An 18,169-nucleotide genomic window follows, 5' to 3' on the forward strand; every position below is an offset into this window, starting at 1 on the left:
TCATCTAATAGCCAATGAAGGCTCATAGCCCCATAACCCAGCCTTAGCTCCGACTGACTGGAAGCACAAAGCAGTAGGTTCAAACTGCCGGGCTTCCCCTGCTTTTTAGAAAAAACATCAGTGCAGGCCATGAATTTCCCTTTCCCTCTGCTCATTACCAAGAGGCAAGGTGATGAGCAGAGGGATATGCTGTACTAGATATGTGGTGTCCATTCTTCTATTGACTGGCGGGACTGAACATGGATGTTCCCACAATCTATGTTGGATCTCTACCAGGACCTCATGAATAGGGATGGCTAGGACTTCCTTAGGGGGATCCACAAATTGAAGAACCTCTAAGGTTTGCTGTCTTGTATCCTCCTCAGACACTAATTTGAAAGGGATTGTGTCTGCCAAGTCTTTTATAAAAGTGGTAAAGGATAAATCCTCTGGAGGAGACTTCTTTATTCCCTCAGGAGGAGGTGGTTCAGACATTTATTTATTTATTTAGCATTTTTCTATACCGACCTTCAAGGTTAAATACCTTATCAGGTCGGTTTACATCGAACAGGGACATAAAAACAGTAAACATAAACAACTTATTATAATCAGGAGAAACAAAGTTACATTTAACAAGGACTGCAAAACTTGGAAGCTTAAACAGCTGGAAAGAAAGGCTTAAGAGGGTAGTAAATTAAGAAACTAAGACCTAATGATGATGAATCAGTGATGAATCAGTGAATGATGAATCAGTGATGAATCAGTGAATGATGAATCAGTGTTCCTAACCTCCCAGGAGTCATATGGTGTATGTTTGGAAGGAGAAGCCAGAGGAGATCTCGGTGGTATCGACGTTATAACTGGTCTGGACAGTCCTGAAGGTCCTGGTTGAGGTTCATATAGTGGGGATGAACTAGGAGTATCTCCTATACCTGCTGGCTTAGTAGGGATAGGTTGTGATGGAAAAACTCGATGCCCTCATCTGTGCTATGCCATTAATGGTTGAAAAATCGATGCATCTGGTTGTATTGGAGTCCTTGATAAGGGTATTGGCATCGGGAATGGTGATGGTATTGGTGATGGCATCGGTGCTGATCCCAGCAACGGTGCTGGTCCTGGCATCGGGGATGACACCGGCATCGACAATGGTGTCGGCTTCGACGAAAGCATTGGAGGAGTCATCGGTGTCGATGGATGTAAGTCCTGAAGTGCTTCTCGCAGTGCCTGTCGGATGAATCCGCTAAGTTCCTCTGTTATAGCTGTTGCAGGCAGAGCAGCTATAAGATGGTGGCAGTGAAGGTGTCATCGGCTCTACCACAGGGCCCTGTGGTTGCTCGATGTCCGGCACCTCTAGAGGTGGGGAATGCCTTGGTGTAGCAGGCCTCGGTGTTTCCTGTAGATGAGGTCTCTTGGCTCCTGGCTGTTCCGGTGATAACAGGGCCTCCAGAATCGAGGAATGTCGATGCAGATGTCGATGTTTTAGATGATGTTCAGTGGCTTTTTCAAGCCCGGATGTTGACTTTGTCGATGCCGCAGACGGGGTCGGTGATGACCGGTCTCCCAAGCCCTCCACTCAACGTTTTTTAATAATCAAACGTTTCGACACTCCGGCCGGAGACGAATGGGTGGACGTCGACGTGGAAGGCAGTACCTGGATGTAGAAAAGGTGTTCCATTTTTTCCTGACGTGCCTTTCTCTCAAGCAAGCTTTCTTGAAAAACATCACATAAAAGTCATTATGCCACAGCATCAATTGTGTCAAAAGAAAACAAAAGATATATTAAAAAATACAAAAACAAGGAGATGTTGAGTACTGAACCTCATCGCGTCAAAAGTTAGGAACACAGTTGACTACACTATGATGTTCATCCCGCGTTGTCTTTAGATGAAAATGACTCACTGGAATTTCTTCTCAGAAGACATCCTCCCTTCCCCACTCTTTGCCACCACTGGACTGTAATCGCACCATGTCCATCACAGACCACTGTAGATCTTCTTTGAAAACTGATGTTCTGGCTGTTCGCTGAAGCAAACTTGGAATGGTGATTCCCGCGCTGGACAAAATGGCTGCTGCTTCTTCAATAGTTTTCACTTTAGATGTAGTACCCCGGATCGTCATCGCTATGCCGAAGGGTTATAACAAACAATATTTAAAGCCCTCTTTTTGCAAAGTAGAGATAATTTCTTTAAATTCCATTATCTTTTAACAGTTACTGGTGATAAATCAGCATAAATAGAAATAGTGTCTCTCCCAGGACCAGGTGAATTGCTTCCTTGCTGCCGTCAACACTTGTTCCTTGACTACATATCGATGGAAACAAGCAATTATATCCCTAGGTTTATTAGCCACTTTAGACCCTAATGATAGTGTGCCCGTTCCAATTCCACTCTCGGAGGTTCAGTCAACATGTTCTCCGCTCCATTTTGCTGTAACAGAAACTTGCAAATTTTTTGCACTACTTCAACACAACCAGTATATTTGTTATTTTCCAGAAGACTGCGAAAATGCAAATTAAGAACATAAGAACATAAGAAAATGGCATACTGGGTCAGACCAAGGGTCCATCAAGCCCAGCATCCTGTTTCCAACAGTGGCCAATCCAGGCCATAAGAACCTGGCAAGTACCCAAAAACTAAGTCTATTCCATGTTACCATTGCTAATGGCAGTGGCTATTCTTTAAGTGAATAGCAGGTAATGGACTTCTCCAAGAACTTATCCAATCCTTTTTTAAACACAGCTATACTAACTGCACTAACCACATCCTCTGGCAACAAATTCCAGAGATTAATTGTGCGTTGAGTAAAAAAGAACTTTCTCCGATTAGTTTTAAATGTGCCCCATGCTAACTTCATGGAGTGCCCCCTAGTCTTTCTACTATTTGAAAGAGTAAATAACCGATTCACATCTACCCGTTCTAGACCTCTCATGATTTTAAACACCTCTATCATATTCCCCCTCAGTTGTCTCTTCTCCAAGCTGAAAAGTCCTAACCTCTTTAGTCTTTCCTCATAGGGGAGCTGTTCCATTCCCCTTATCATTTTGGTAGCCCTTCTCTGTACCTTCTCCATCGCAATTATATCTTTTTTGAGATGCGGCAACCAGAATTGTACACAGTATTCAAGGTGCGGTCTCACCATGGAGCGATACAGAGGCATTATGACATTTTCCATTTTATTCACCATTCCCTTTCTAATAATTCCCAACATTCTGTTTGCTTTTTTGACTGCCGCAGCATACTGAACCGACGATTTCAATGTGTTATCCACTATGACACCTAGATCTCTTTCTTGGGTTGTAGCACCTAATAACGGAACCTAACATTGTGTAATTATAGCATGGGTTATTTTTCCCTGTATGCATCACCTTGCACTTATCCACATTAAATTTCATCTGCCATTTGGATGCCCAATTTTCCAGTCTCACAAGGTCTTCCTGCAATTTATCACAATCCGCTTGTGATTTAACTACTCTGAACAATTTTGTGTCATCTGCAAATTTGATTATCTCACTCGTATTTCTTTCCAGATCATTTATAAATATATTGAAAAGTAAGGGTCCCAATACAGATCCCTGAGGCACTCCACTGTCCACTCCCTTCCACTGAGAAAATTGTCCATTTAATCCTACTCTCTGTTTCCTGTCTTTTAGCCAGTTTGCAATCCACGAAAGGACATCGCCACCTATCCCATGACTTTTTACTTTTCCTGGAAGCCTCTCATGAGGAACTTTGTCAAACGCCTTCTGAAAATCCAAGTATACTATATCTACCGGTTCACCTTTATCCACATGTTTATTAACTCCTTCAAAAAAGTGAAGCAAATTATAGCGCCTCTCTCTATTTTCCATGTCCTCTAGTTTTTCATGTAAAGAAGTGCTCTCCAAATCCAAGTGTGCACATTGAGAATGCAAATTCTTAATATCATCTGTGTGATGGTCCAGCTGGACATCGCATGCGTGCACTCGATTACCTATGTCAGCCATGTCTTCCCACAAGCCAGTAATCATAGAAAGTATTTCTCTTTTATTATCTTTCATCATTTTCTGGAGGTCACAAAACCACTGATGGGATTCATCCCGAGAAGGGATTTGGCTCATGTCAGCACTTGCATATAGCTTACTACTTTCATTCTCACTTTCTGCAGGCGACATGCAAACGGCCTCCTCCATTTCCCTCAAGCTTCTTCATTTCCGTCGTGGTTTTTACATATGAAAATTGTTTAAAATCAGGAGTTTTTTTCCTTAGAAAACATGGCTGTAACATTGTAAATCAAGTTCAGCAATTAGCAGTTCAAACTGATGAAGAATGTGACAGATCTCTAAAAGATTAGCTTGCTCAGGGGCAGGAGTTCAGTTCCTAAGCTGCCATTGCTATCAGTCGGAAGTTAGGGTTTCTAATTCAAAACTGGACAGGACAAGTACATGCTTCTATGGACAGTTGTCTATCACCCCCCCCCCCCCACCCCCCAAGTTCTTGGCAGACAGACACACAAAAATACCCATATCCATGCACATAAACAGGTATTCTGCTAATTCTAATCTAATCTGTAATAAAAGTAGGGGGACACAAAATCTTATAACCTTTTCACATAATGCACCAAAACCTTGAAAGACTAGCTCAATCTACCTGGAAGGAAAATCAGATTATTTAAAATCTATTCTAAAACTTACCCTTCAGCTCCTGGAATTTGTGGCTTGTCTCCAGCGACTTCAAGAGCATCATCTTCATCTGAAGACCCTGCACTGGATGATTCCTCGTCACTGTCAGCAAGACAGTATGCTCTTGGTCTAACCCTGACCGAGAGAATTAATTTTTGGTGTCAGTCATGATTTATATTTAAATATCAGCTGTCCTGATGCTTTGCACATTGAAAGATGCATCCTTGGGCATGTTCACACCAAATTTGTAACTATAAAGCTACATGACAACTTCTAGGCCACACCATACAGTCTAGACCATCTTTCACTTGACATTAACCATCTTTTTTTTCGCCAGCTTTACTTTTATTATACATGAAAATGATGTGATTTCTTAAAGCCGAGCATGCAAATTTAATCATGCACTAAAATATGGTTCTGTATAGTAAAATGCTATAATACCAAAATACTTATGGACTCTAAAATATAGCACCATATTAAATAATTCCAAGAACTCTGATCCTCATATGACAATTTTCTTTACACTCCATTACAATTTAATCATAAATAAGTTATGATATAACTGCGGGACACATAGGATGGGCAATTCCGATGCTTAAGAGCCACAAACAAGTCTGGTTTTCAGAATAACCAAATTATGCTAATTAATGGTTTTTGGAACAAATGTGTGATAAATATTCATTCTGGAGTTTATGAAATCCACACCTGTGTGTCTTTTGAGGCCTGGACTTGCCTACCCTCAACCACCCATGCAAAAATATATAGTTAAGATAATGACAGGTTTAGATGGTGCTTGTATTTGGAAAGAACAGAATGACATGGTAATGGATCTCTACTAATATAGCATTTCACAGCTTGTTAAGAACATGCAAAGACTTTGGGTTTTCTTTCCTACATACTAAAGTTACAAGACATTCTCTGCTAATAAGGAAATTGATACCATCAAGAAAATCAAAATACTTCAATAGACATGTCTTCTCACTATCCTGGTCTTACCAATTGGCCAAGATAACAACATTCGTGACAGTGGGCTGAAGTTTGATCTGGGATAAATTTCAGAATTATTATTTTTTTTTTTTTACCAAATTCTTAATGCAAAAAGGGCATTTATAAGATGTCCCTGCTGTTTTTGTTTGTACTGCATTTCTTCAATGCATAGATTTTTTTTCAATATAAAAGAAAGAAAACCCAACAGAAGGTTTATTATACTATTAAATGAAAATAATATACCCCATACATAATGAAATGCTAAATTTTATATTTGCTAAATACCACTCACCAAATACACATCCACAAATTGATGAAGCCAAAAGTGAAGGAAAAAATATATAAAAATATAAATTAGTGCACATAATATACAGTATTTAGGTTCTCTATCCTCAAATACCTTTCCTCAATAGAAGATTCAATTAATTTAGCACACTAAGAAAATGAAAATTTGTATATTATTATATTTATGTTTCAGAAATTACGTGGAGGACATGTAATTTAGTAGCATTCTCTATGATAGAAAATCTGATGACCAGACAACCGCATATGTCTGAAGTTAGATGTCCTAAGGCAAGGGAGTTACTAGACTACTACTTCTTAACACTTCTATAGCGCTACTCAGCACACAGTCTCTGCTCAACAGAGCTTACAATCTAATCAAGACAAACATACAGGGCAAAAGAGACGTGGGGAATTTCATTTAAGACAATGGTTAAAACTAATGAGGCTATAAGTGGGACAATCAGGGGTTAAGATTTAAAAACAACCTCAAAATACTGGGTTTTTAGACAGGATTTAAATAAGACAAGAGAGGAAGAATGATGCACCAGCTCAGGAAGTCCTTTCCAAGCATATGGTACAGCCAGGTGGAAAGCACAGAGTCAGAAATTGGCAGTAGAAGAGAAGGGCATAGGAGTGACTAGCCTGATTAGTGGAGTGCATGAGGAAGTGTGAAGATAGAGATAAGAGATGAGAGGTAGTAAGAAGCTGGAGAGTGAAGGCTCTTGTAGGTAAGAGGAGCTTAAACTGTATACAGGAACAAATAGGGAAACAATGAAATGACTTGAGGAGTTATATGAGTGTAGTGATTTTGGCAATAGTTCTACAACTGAATTTTGGATAGACTGCAGTAGAGACAGATAGCTCAATGGGAGACCAGTGAAGAGCAGATTGCAATAGTCTAAGCGAGTTCAGAAAGGAAGGTATGGATTTTGGTGATGTTATACAGAAAGAAATGGCACATTTAGCAGTGTTTTAGATATGTGTAGAGAAATAGAGAAAGGAGTCAAAGATGACTCCAAGGTTATGAGTTAAGGGGACTGGGAGGATTACAGTGTTATCTACAGAAATAGAGAAAGGAGAAAGTGGGCTTTTTTTTTTTGGGGGGGGGGGGGGGAGACAAGGAGCTCTGTCTTGGTCATATTGAATTTAAGGAGGTGTGATGACATTTCTGGTGTAGAGGGGTAAATCTGGGAATCACCAGCATAAAGTTTGAATTGAAAGCCATGAAATGAAATCAGAGCACCAAGTGAATTAGTATACAGAGAGAAGAGAGCCCAGGACAAAACCCTGAGGCACACCAATTGATAGTGGTATGGCAATAGAGGAGAATCTGCCAGAGGAAACACTGAAAGTGTAATGGGAGAGGTAAGAAGAGAACCAAGACAGAAAAGAGTCCCAAAATCCAAGTGAGGACAGAGCATCAAGGAGTAAGTGTTGACCAACAAGCAGCCAATACGTCAAAGAGGATAAGGACTGAGTAACAGCCTTTGGTTTTAGCCATAAACAGGTCAATGGAGACTTTGGGAAGGGCTGTTTCTGTGGAATGTAGAAGCAAAAACAACATTGGAGTGAATTAAGAATGGCTTGAGAGGAAAGAAAGTCAGGACAGCGGTGATGAACAATACATTCAAATAGTTTGGAAGCAAAAGAGAGAAGGGAGAAGGGTCAATAGCTGGCAGGACAGTTGGGGTCCAGAGAGGGTTTTTTGAGGAGTGAGGTGATCACAGTATGTTTGAAGGCAGCAGGAACAGTAGCAGTGGAAAGTGAGAGATTGAGAATATGAAAGATTAAAGAGATGACTGCAGTGGAGATACAGCTGAGGAGCTGGGTAGAAATGGGGTCAGAGGAACAAGTAGTGAGTTTGGAGGAGGAGAGAAGATGGGCAGTTTACTTCACTGTGACTTCAGAAAAGAAGGAAAGCATGATGAAGGCCAAGGGAAGAATAGTGGAAAGAACTGGGGGAGAGGGTGGTAGAGGTGTCCTGGTTGATAATTCAAGACTACTTCCATGATGAGATTCACAAAATTAATTAGCCATAGTTTGGGCAGAGAGTGAAGAGGGGGGAGGGAGACTAAGGAAGTTTGAGGAGGGAATTGAGAATGGCAAAGAGATGGCAAGGGTTGGATGCAAGAGAGTTTGTCAGATGGTTGTAGTAGTTTTGCTTGACAAGTGCAACAGCAGACTGGAAGGAGGTCAGCAAGAATTCAAAATGTATGAAGTCTGCATGGGTATGGGATTTTAGCCAGAGACGTTCTACAGAGCAAACACAGGAACTTAGGAAGTGAATTCTAGAGGTGAACCAAGGCTGGTGTTTGGTATGCCTTACAGGGCAGTAAGGGGAAGGGCAAGTGTGTCTAAAGCAGAGGAGAATACAGTGATGTAAGAAGAAACTGCTTCATCAGCTGACTCGGACAATGTAATGGAGGAAAGGAGAAATGAAACAGTAGTGGAAAGGATATAAGAAATCGACAGCTTGGCAATTCCTGAAGGTGTTAGTGGTGACCAGACAAAGCTTCGGGGGATGGTAGTTTAATGTGAAAATTATCAGATGATGGTCTGAGAGAGAAAGAACTGAGGTGGAGAAGTCAGAGACAGCAGCTGGAGGAAAGGACTAGGTCAAGGCAGTAGCCATGGTTGTGCTTAGGAGTGGCAGAGCAGAGTTGGTTAAGGAAAGGAGTTTTGATGCATAAGAGTCATCAAAATGGAGGTTAAAGTCACCAAGAATAAGAGAAGGGGGAAGATAGGTAAGGAAGAAGGAAAGCCAGGAATCAAAAGTTGGTGAGAAAGGAGGATGGGACTTTATCAGAAGGTCCATAAATGACAGAGGAAAATTGGTTATTACCTGCTAATTTTCGTTCCTGTAATACCACAGATTAGTCCAGACCAGTGGGTTATATCCTCCTACCAGCAGATGGAGGCAGAGAACAAACTTCGAGGCCCAGCTATATAACTCTAGTGCCATCTGCAGCTCCTCAGTATTGGTCGATGTCCAAGCAACAAACCATTGAAAATAGCTTTTAAACATCTATTCACCCTGAAGGTGAACATCCAGAAAATAGGAAAAACAGGAGGGTTGGATTCTCCTAAGGTTGGAAACCCTACCCCGACTCCGTTAATATTGGTAAAAGGAGCACTTCCTTCAGAATTCTTCAACACAGTAGCTCCCCTAAGGGACAGCCAATCTTTCGGCAGCCACGTCTGGGCGGGCCTCTGGACTGATCTGTGGTATGACAGGAATGAAAATTAGCAGGTAATAACCAATTTTCCTTTACTGGACATCCCCAGATCAGTCCAGACCAGTTGGATGTACCAAAACCACACTACACTGGGGGGGTGTCCCCGAAAGACCCGCTCGAAGCACTTGTTCCCCAAAACTGGAGTCCTCTGACGTCTTAACATCCAAGCGGAAATGCTTGGAAAGGGTATACAGAGAGGACCAAACCATGGCCCTACATATCTCCTGTGGAAAAACCAGCTGGCACTCTGCCCAAGAGGCAGCTTGTGCCTGCGTCGAATGCGCTGACAAACCGACCGGAACGGCGCGGCCATTGCAAAAATATGCTGAAGCAATAGTTTCCTTCAGCCACCTAGACAAAGTGGCCTTGGATACCTTGTCCCCACACCTAGGACCACCAAACAGCACAAAAAAGAAGGAATTGGAAATCTTCAAATAGAGCAATAAAAACGTACGCAGATCCAACAAATGCAGGTCTCTATCTATTGCCGAATTGCAGAACCAGTCTGGAAAGCCAGGGAGCTCTACCGCCTAATTCATATGAAAGGCGGACACCACCCTAGGCAGAAAGGACAGCACTGTACATAAGGACCCTTTGTCCGCTGAAATCCGCAAAAAAACGGATCCTGGCAGGACAACGCCTGTAATTCCGAAGCACATCACACTGAACAAATAGCCACTAGGAAGACAGTCTTCAGGGTCAGGTCCTTGAGAGAGGCCTGACCCACTGGCTCAAAGGGTGGTACATACAACGCCCGTAGGACAAGGTTCAAGTTCCACTCTGGCCATAGTTTCCAAACAGGTGGATTCAAATGCTTGACTCCTTTGAGGAAGTGAACCACATCGGGGTGGCAGGCCAGGGATCTGTTACCTATTTGTCCCTAAAATCTCAGAGTAGAAACTTGAACTCGTAGGGAATTAAACTCTATGCCCCTGAAAAATCCCTGCTGTAGAAACGCCAGAATATGAGGGACAGACGCAGACTCTGGCCCAATCTCCTGTTGTGCACACCAGGACTCAAAAACTGACCACACTTGCACGTATGCCCTGGAAGTGGATGGGCACCTGGCCTGTAGCAGCGTGGCAATCACTGGTTCTGAATACCCCTTCAGTCTCAGACGCTGCCTCTCAAAGGCCAAGCCGTAAGAGGGAATCTATCCTCCTGATCTGTGAAGATAGGGCTCTGGCGCAACAGGCTCGGTAACTGCTCCAGCCTTAATGATTCGACTGTGGCTAGTCGTACCAGATCTGCAACCATGGGCGATGTGGCCATTCTGGAGCCACCAGCACTACCTGACCTCTGTACTGTTCCACTCGTCTGAGGATTCGCCTGATGAGAGGTCAAGGAGGAAAGGCGTACAACAAAATCCCTGTTGGCCCTTTAGATACCAGGACATTGAGACCTACCGACCCCATCTCTTTCCGTTGACCGAAAAGAACTCGTCATCTTCACGTTGAGGCTGGTCACCATGAGGTCCAACTGGGGAGTCCCCCATCTGGTACAAATGAGGTTCCACGCTTCTCTGGACAGCTTCTATTCCCCTGGATCCAGCTGTTATCTGCTGAGGAAGTCCGTCTGGATGTTGTCCATGCCTGCCATGTGTGAGGCAGAAATGCCCTCCAGATGGCGCTGGGCCCAGGCAAAGAGAAAATGAACTTCTCAGGCTATGGCAGGGCTCTTTGCACCGCCCTGGCAGTTGAGGTATGCCACCGTGGTGATGTTGTCTGACAATACTCGAACCATCCGACCCTGACCCAGATCCAAAAATGCTTCCAAAGCCCTGCTTTGTTCTGATTCCAGCCACACGTCCTGTGCCGCTCTGCCCAGGCACATCGCCCCCCCACAGCCTTGGAGGCTGGCGTCCGTGGACACTACTACCCAGTCTGGGGTTTCGAGGGGCATTCCTCTCTGGAGACTGGAATCCACAAGCCACTATATGCCAGGCTGGATCTGGACTGTGAGGTGAGGGGCAGCTGACCCTAATACTGCTCAGACACTGGGCTCCATCAGGACAAGAGAGCTTACTGCAATGGCCTCGAGTGAGCGAATGCCCATGGGCCGAGATCTATTGCTGAGGTCATAGATCTCAGAACCTGAAGATAGCCTCACGCCTTAGGAGTCTGTGTTCTTGAGTAAATCACCTGCTGTTGCAATTTGCGCATCCATTCTTCTGTCAGAAACACCCAGCCCAGATGAGAGTTGAAGCGAGCCCCTAGGCATTCCAGGACCTGGGAAGGAACCAGGTGACTCTTCACAAGGTTGATCACAAATCCTAACGACTGCAGCATGTGGGTCACATGACGAATAGTCCGCTGACAGTCCTCCTCAGACTTTGCCTGGAGGAGCCAGTCATCGAGGTACGGGTGCACCAATACTCCTTCCCGCTGAAGGGCTGCCACAACTACCACCATAACCTTGGTGAAGGTGCGGGGAGCCGATGCCAGCCCTAAGGAGAGTGCATGAAACTAGAAATGCTGTCCAAGGATCAACCACCACAGGAACCGCTGATGATCGCTCCGGATTGGGATATGGAGGTAGGCCTCTGTGAGGTCCAACGAGGCGAGGAACTCTTTCTTGTGTACTGCCGCAGACACTGTGCACAGGGTCTCTATTCAAAAAAGTGGGATTTTCAGACTGCTGTTCACCTGTTGGAGGTCCAGAATGGACCGAAATGTCCTCTCTATTTCTGGCACCACGAAGTACATGGAGTACCGTCCTGCCCCTCATTCCATCTCAGGAACTGTAACAATGGCCTGCAGGCTTATCAGACGGCGTAGCGTGGTTTCCACCGCGGCTCACTTGTCTGTGGAGGAACAGCGCGACACCAGGAAGGAATCACTGAGCGGGTGAGAAAATTCTAAGGCGTAACCTACGAGGATGACCTGCAGTACCCACTGGTTGGTCGTACTTCTTGCCCACTTCTCGTAGAATTGGGACAGCCTTCCCCTTACCACCATCTCCGGAGAGTGGGAACTCCTGATGTCATTGGGAGATTTTGCAGGCTGTAGTTCCCTGCCAGAACCTCCTCTCTCAGCCTGGTTGGGTCCCAGAAAGGACTGCTGACGTCCCAAGGAAGGCCTGGATCCAGAGGAAGCAGAGGAACCCCTTCTTCCTGACGTAGACCTTCTGGAATCTCTGACCTGGGACCTTGGGGCAAAGGCTTTCTACCCTCCGGGAGCCTATTCCCTCTGGATTCTCCCAGTGACTTTACTAGCTGGTCCAAGTCCTCGCCAAACAGGAGCTTCCCCCTGAAGGGAAGGTTACATAAGCGTGCTTTAGAAGAAGAGTCAGCCGACCAATTCCAGGGCCACAGCAAGCTTCAGGCCGCTACTGAAGAGGCCATGGAATGCACCGAAGTCCTTACGAGGTAATACAGGGTATCCGCTGTGTAATCCACTCCCGCCTCCAGGTGCGCCACCTGCGCCTGGGACATGGTCCCCGAGGCTGACGGATCCTGAGGTTGCTGGATCCAACCCAGACAGGCGCGCTGCATCATACTGGCACATATAGCCGCTCTGAGGCTCAAAGCAGAGACTTCAAAAAGGCGCTTCAGGTGGACTTCCAATTTTTTTGATCCTGGGCATCCTTCAGGGCCGCCGAACCTGCCACAGGAATGGTAGATTGCTCAATAACGGCAGAGACTGCTGCATCTACCTTGGGGGTCCGAAAGGACTGCCAATTCTCCTCTGACAGCGGATACAGCTTGGCCATGGCCCGTCCAACCTTGAGGCCGGCAAGTGGGGCATCCCATTCCCTGCTGATAAGCTTCTGTATCTTCTTCGGAATTGGGAAAGCCGAGGGGGTTCCTCGCAGCCCATCCAAGACCAGGTTGACTCCTTCGCTGTTCGAATACTCCTGTAACAGTTTGAGCCCTAATTCCTCCAGCACCTGGGGAATAAGGGGCTTAAATAGCTGAACCACCCGCGGGTCATCTCCCCCAGGGGCATCCAGCAACAACGGATAGTCCCCGCCAGCCTCTGGGTCCGGATCAGGGTCAGAGTCACCCTGGGGCATGGCTGCCCTAGGGCCTAGAGAAGGCAGGACCTGATTCTTTAGATGCATGGCAGAGCCACCAGTGCTGTCCTGGGACCTCCTCTTTGCAGCCTTCCTAGCCAGGAAGGCCTCATGCGTTAATAGCACAGACTCCGGGAAAAAAAACCTTCGGGTCCCATATCCTTGCTACTGGAATCCAAAGCTATATCCTTCGAGTCTCCCTGGCCCGGTTCCACCACTGCTAGGAAAAAGCGGGGGGGTGGGGGAGCAAAATTCCTTAGCCTTCTTCCCCTGGGTAACCTTCGACCTTGGGGGTATAGAGGTCGATCCTGCTCTTCCCGCAGGTACATTCCTAGGCTTTCTGGGCTTCTGACCTTTGGCAGAAGAGCCCTCCCCCTCTGCAGCGCATGAGGCACAGAGAGTTTGAGCATCCAACTCTAAAAGCAGGACACAGGCCTATAAACCTTCACCAGGGCACTTTCAGACATGGCAGTCCTTCTCCTATAGCACGACTGGGTTACCAGAAGGAAGAAATCTGACGGGCTGGGTCTAGCATAAAAAACAAAATGGCTCCCAGCCTAGCCCAGGCCAAGCCGATTAAACTGCCCAGGCCCTCAGAATGCCTGCTCGGAGGCCAAAATATTTCCAGGAGCTACTTCCCCACCCGAGGTGGCTCCGGGAATTAGGATGCTCCTCCTCCCCCAGCAGAGCACTGCCTGAAAAGGCAAGCTTCAGGGAAAAGCCCCTACAGAGAAAAAAACAAAACAAAACTGAAGGCAAGAAAAATTTTTTTTTTTCAACTCAGAAAGTAAGAACAAAAAGTACCAGGGGTACTTTCCTTTAGGAGGCGCTGGAAGAGGGCTTCAGGAAGCAGAGGGAACCAGCCCCCTGGCTATCCAACTCCCCGGAATCCAAGGGCTGTACAGCTGGAGGTATCCAACCCCCCATTCGCCCTGCTCCACCCAAGGGATGGCCCGCGATTGGAACCTCACACCTCGGGGAGCTCAGCCAAAACTCAGTCCAGAGCTGCAGGATGCATGACCACCATCTGCTGGAGACAGAGAAATACTGAGGAGCTGCAGATGGCACTAGAGTTATATAGCCGGGCCTCGAAGTTTGTTCTCTACCTCCATCTGCTGGTAGGAGGATATAACCCACTGGTCTGGACTGATCTGGGTATGTCCAGGAACTACCCGGAGAGGTAAAGGGGTGAACAGGTGGATGGAGTGGGCCCCAAAGGAAGAGAGTGGGACTGAGCGGTTCAAATCTACAGGAGGGGGAGAGCAGCACTGCAATTCCACACCGTGGCCTACTGTGTGAAGTGTATGGAAGAAAAGAAAACCTCCATGACAGCAAGCAGCAAATGAAGTAGTGTTCTCAGGGAAAAGCCAGGACTCAGTCAAGGAAAGGAGATGAAGAGTATGAGAGATAAAAAGGTCATGAATATAGGCATGCTTGTTGGATATAGCCATTCTACAGGGAGAAAGAGAAAGGAAGAGAAGGAGGGAGAAGGGGACTAGTGGTAAGATTGGAGGGGTAATGGTTTAAAATGCACCAATGGGGTGAAAATTGCCTTGGAGGGTCAGGATTGGGATTGATATCACTGGCTGAGAGGACGAGGAGCACGAGAATACATAGAAGAGAGGAAGAGGTGTGACAACAGCAACAAGGATGAGATGCTGTCGAGGAGAGTGGAGATGGCTGGATGAGAGAAAGAAAACTTTGAAGTTCAAGAGCACTGGACAGTGCAGATGACAATGGCAGGTGAGAAAGAATGTAAGGAACGACAAAAGTGATTTTGTTATTAGTAGTGGTTTGGAGCAGCTAGGAAGTATTAGCATCAGAAAGAAAATACAGTGGAGCCATAGGAAATACAGAGACTTGCAACCTCCCCAATATCTAGACAGCTGCTTAAGGAATGTGGGGTGGGAGCAACTCAGTCCTGAGTGCATTCTAGTGACTTCTGCAGTCAACTACCACAACATCTGGGAGAAGTATGCAGATGGGCTGCAATCTCCCCAGTACCCGGCCAACTGCTCAGGGAGTACTGGGTCAGAGCAGCTTAGGCCCGAGGTTGGTTGTATTGACTTCCGGAGTCAACCACTGAGGCAACTGGGAGAACCATGCAGATGGACTGCAACCTCCCCAGTACCAGGCAATACACAGTGCACGGTCTCTTAAAATGAGATTTACAATGGTTAATAAAAATCTTAATGTTTCTAATATCTCTCCTCAAGGGAACAGGAGTGGACTAATAGTGCACTGGATGATGATTTAGGGGTTGCCATGGGGCATAAGTTCAAGTCTCTTCTCTGTCCATCATTCAAGGACATTCAGTGATTTAGTACAGAATCCTTCTGACCTGTACTATGCAAATCAGTCACTGCTATTATTCAGCTCTCTCATCAGCCAGCTCATAGGTTCTCAATCCTGGCTGTATAGGGGTGTGCACTAAAAAAAATGTATTGTTTCTTTTTGTTTTGCAATTTTCATTTTGTTTATTTGAAATATCAAAAAGAACTGGAAAAAATAGAAATAAATCTAAAATGAAACCAAACGACCTGGTTCCCATCCCCTACCTGCCAAAACAAAACTCAGCATTGATGAAATTAAAAAAAAAAAAAAAAGGAAACCTTTTCTCCCCATCCCTGGGCCTTCCCCTATGCCTACCCTACATCCCCATCCCCCTGAATGCCTCTTACCCCTTCTATGTTCTTAAGTTCTTATAGGGTTAGGAGCAAACTCCAGTCACTCCTCTCCTGTCAATTCCAGATTTGAAAATGACCCCAGTTGGCTCAGAGATCGGCACCATTTTGTTCTATGGCCATAAGCTAATTAAAACATTTTCTTTAATGTACAAGTATTATATTTTATATGTATCACACAAATACATTCTAATCAATGATTGCCTTACCCTTCTTTGCCAATTTCTCCAACTTTCAAAACATCACCAAGAGGTTCTTTACCAAGTTTGGTCAAATTCATTTTGGTCTCAAGGGTCATCAGAAAAGACCCATTGTAGGATATTTCCAAATCAACCCATAGCCCTAGGAATAGACAAAAAATTAAGTTTCAAGTGCAGTTTCCTATTAACATTACAAGCTGGAGTTACAACTAATCTCACCTTCTGCTTCTTAATGACACTGTACAAAAGAACCAAAGCAGATTTGCTCTTGTTCTGTGACTTTTTGTAAAAATCATTTGGTAAAGGTGTACAGTTCAATGCAGTAAAGTAGCATTTAAAAACTGTATGGGACACACCAAGCCTAAAGCCTTGTTTCTCATTTGTCAAAATATTCAAGAAAGCATTGGACAAGTACAGGAGATCTCTGAGGGACTGGTAGGAATTGTAAAGCTGAACAGTTGGTGTGGATGGACAGACTAGACAAAAACATGATTACAGAAAGAGACCATACATCCTATGTTTCTATGTATGAAAGACAATTTGTAGGTGATATTTTTTTAATTGGTTAGACAATGCATTTGGGGCTACCTTTCAAGAGCTATGATCATCTTATCCGGTCAATGCAGAATTAGTTCATGATTGTAATGGTTGACTTTGGAATGGCATTAAATATTTGCCTTTCCAAAAACTGCCCAAGTACAAAGATCATACTTGTTATACGTAAGGAAGGCTAGCAAAAGGCAATGCAGTGAAAGGAAGGGGACACAACTTTACATCTCTTTCTTCCAATGTTAAAAATATGTAGAAATTGCTTTAAGAAGGCAACGCGTATGTTATGTAACATAGTAAACTAAAGCAGAAAGACCAAATGACTCATCCAGTCTGCCCAGTTGAGATTCATCCACTTTTGAGTAGCTGCACATGCACATATAAATTCCCATATCCAACCAAACGTAGGCTCCATCTTCCCCAATGTCTTTTACTTGAACTTTCAACCTATTAACTGCCTTTTGTATCTGTCCCAAGCATGCTTAAAATCTGTTACAGTAATAGCCTCTACCAGTGAACTCTTTCCCTTAGCTGAGCTTTCCAAACTTTTCATGTTGGTGACACACTTTTTAGACAAACATAATTTCACTACACAGTAAATTCAGTCTACTAGCAAACCAGAGGTTAAACGAACTAAACATATTTCAACAATTTATGTATGTTTCCTTAAAGATATACATAAATAAAATGTTTCATGACACAACCTATCTCATGAAAACCTTTCATTTATATTAAAAATATATAATATTCCAAGGTTAATGTTATTGTTATAATTTATGAGTAACAATAAAACAAATTGTCTACCCCCCACACACTTATCACTCTCCCCCCCCAGCACATGTCTGTCCCCCACACACATCTCTCTCCCCCCCAAGCACATGTCTGGCCCTCACACACATCTCTCTCCCCCCCCTCCAAGCACATATCTGGCCCCCACACACTCATCTCTCTCCCCCCCTCCAAGCACATATCTGGCCCCCACACACTCATCTCTCTCCCCCCCCCAAGCACATATCTGGCCCCCACACACTCATCTCTCTCCTCCCTCCCCAGCACGTCTAGCCCCCACACACTCATCTCTCCCCCACACACATCTCTCTCCCTCCCAAGCACATGTCTGGCCCCCACACACTCATCTCTCTCCCCCCCTCCAAGCACATATCTGGCCCCCACACACTCATCTCTCTCCCCCCCCCCAAGCACATATCTGGCCCCCACACACTCATCTCTCTCCCCCCTCCCCAGCAAATGTCTGGCCCCCACACACTCATCTCTCTCCCCCCTCCCCAGCATGTCTAGCCCCCACACACTCATCTCTCCCCCACACACATCTCTCTCCCCCCCCAAGCACATGTCTGGCCCCCACACACTCATCTCTCTCCCCCCCCAAGCACATGCCTGGCCCCCACACACTCATCTCTCCCCCCCCCCCCCAAGCACATGCCTGGCCCCCACACACTCATCTCTCTCCCCCCCCCCAAGCACATGCCTGGCCCCCACACACTCATCTCTCTCCCCCCCCCCAAGCACATGCCTGGCCCCCACACACTCATCTCTCCCCCCCAGCACATGTCTGTC

At 45.3% G+C, this 18,169-nt stretch overlaps 1 protein-coding gene across 3 annotated transcripts in view; it reads right to left on the minus strand.

Annotated features, from left to right (window-relative positions):
• TEX2 (testis expressed 2) overlaps positions 1-18,169 on the minus strand; it is a 158,062-nt gene that overhangs the window by 34,188 nt on the left and 105,705 nt on the right. For 2 of the 3 annotated variants that reach the window (XM_029600740.1, XM_029600739.1), the window contains 2 exons: positions 16,052-16,184; positions 4,649-4,771 (listed from right to left, as the gene is read on the minus strand). In XM_029600740.1, coding sequence (XP_029456600.1) covers positions 4,649-4,771; positions 16,052-16,184 — 256 coding nt within the window. The remainder of the gene's footprint in view (positions 1-4,648; positions 4,772-16,051; positions 16,185-18,169) is intronic. The other variant, XM_029600741.1, reaches the window with a different exon arrangement.

This window comes from Rhinatrema bivittatum, chromosome 4 (assembly GCF_901001135.1).
Source record: "Rhinatrema bivittatum chromosome 4, aRhiBiv1.1, whole genome shotgun sequence".
NCBI classification, from domain to species: domain Eukaryota; kingdom Metazoa; phylum Chordata; class Amphibia; order Gymnophiona; family Rhinatrematidae; genus Rhinatrema; species Rhinatrema bivittatum.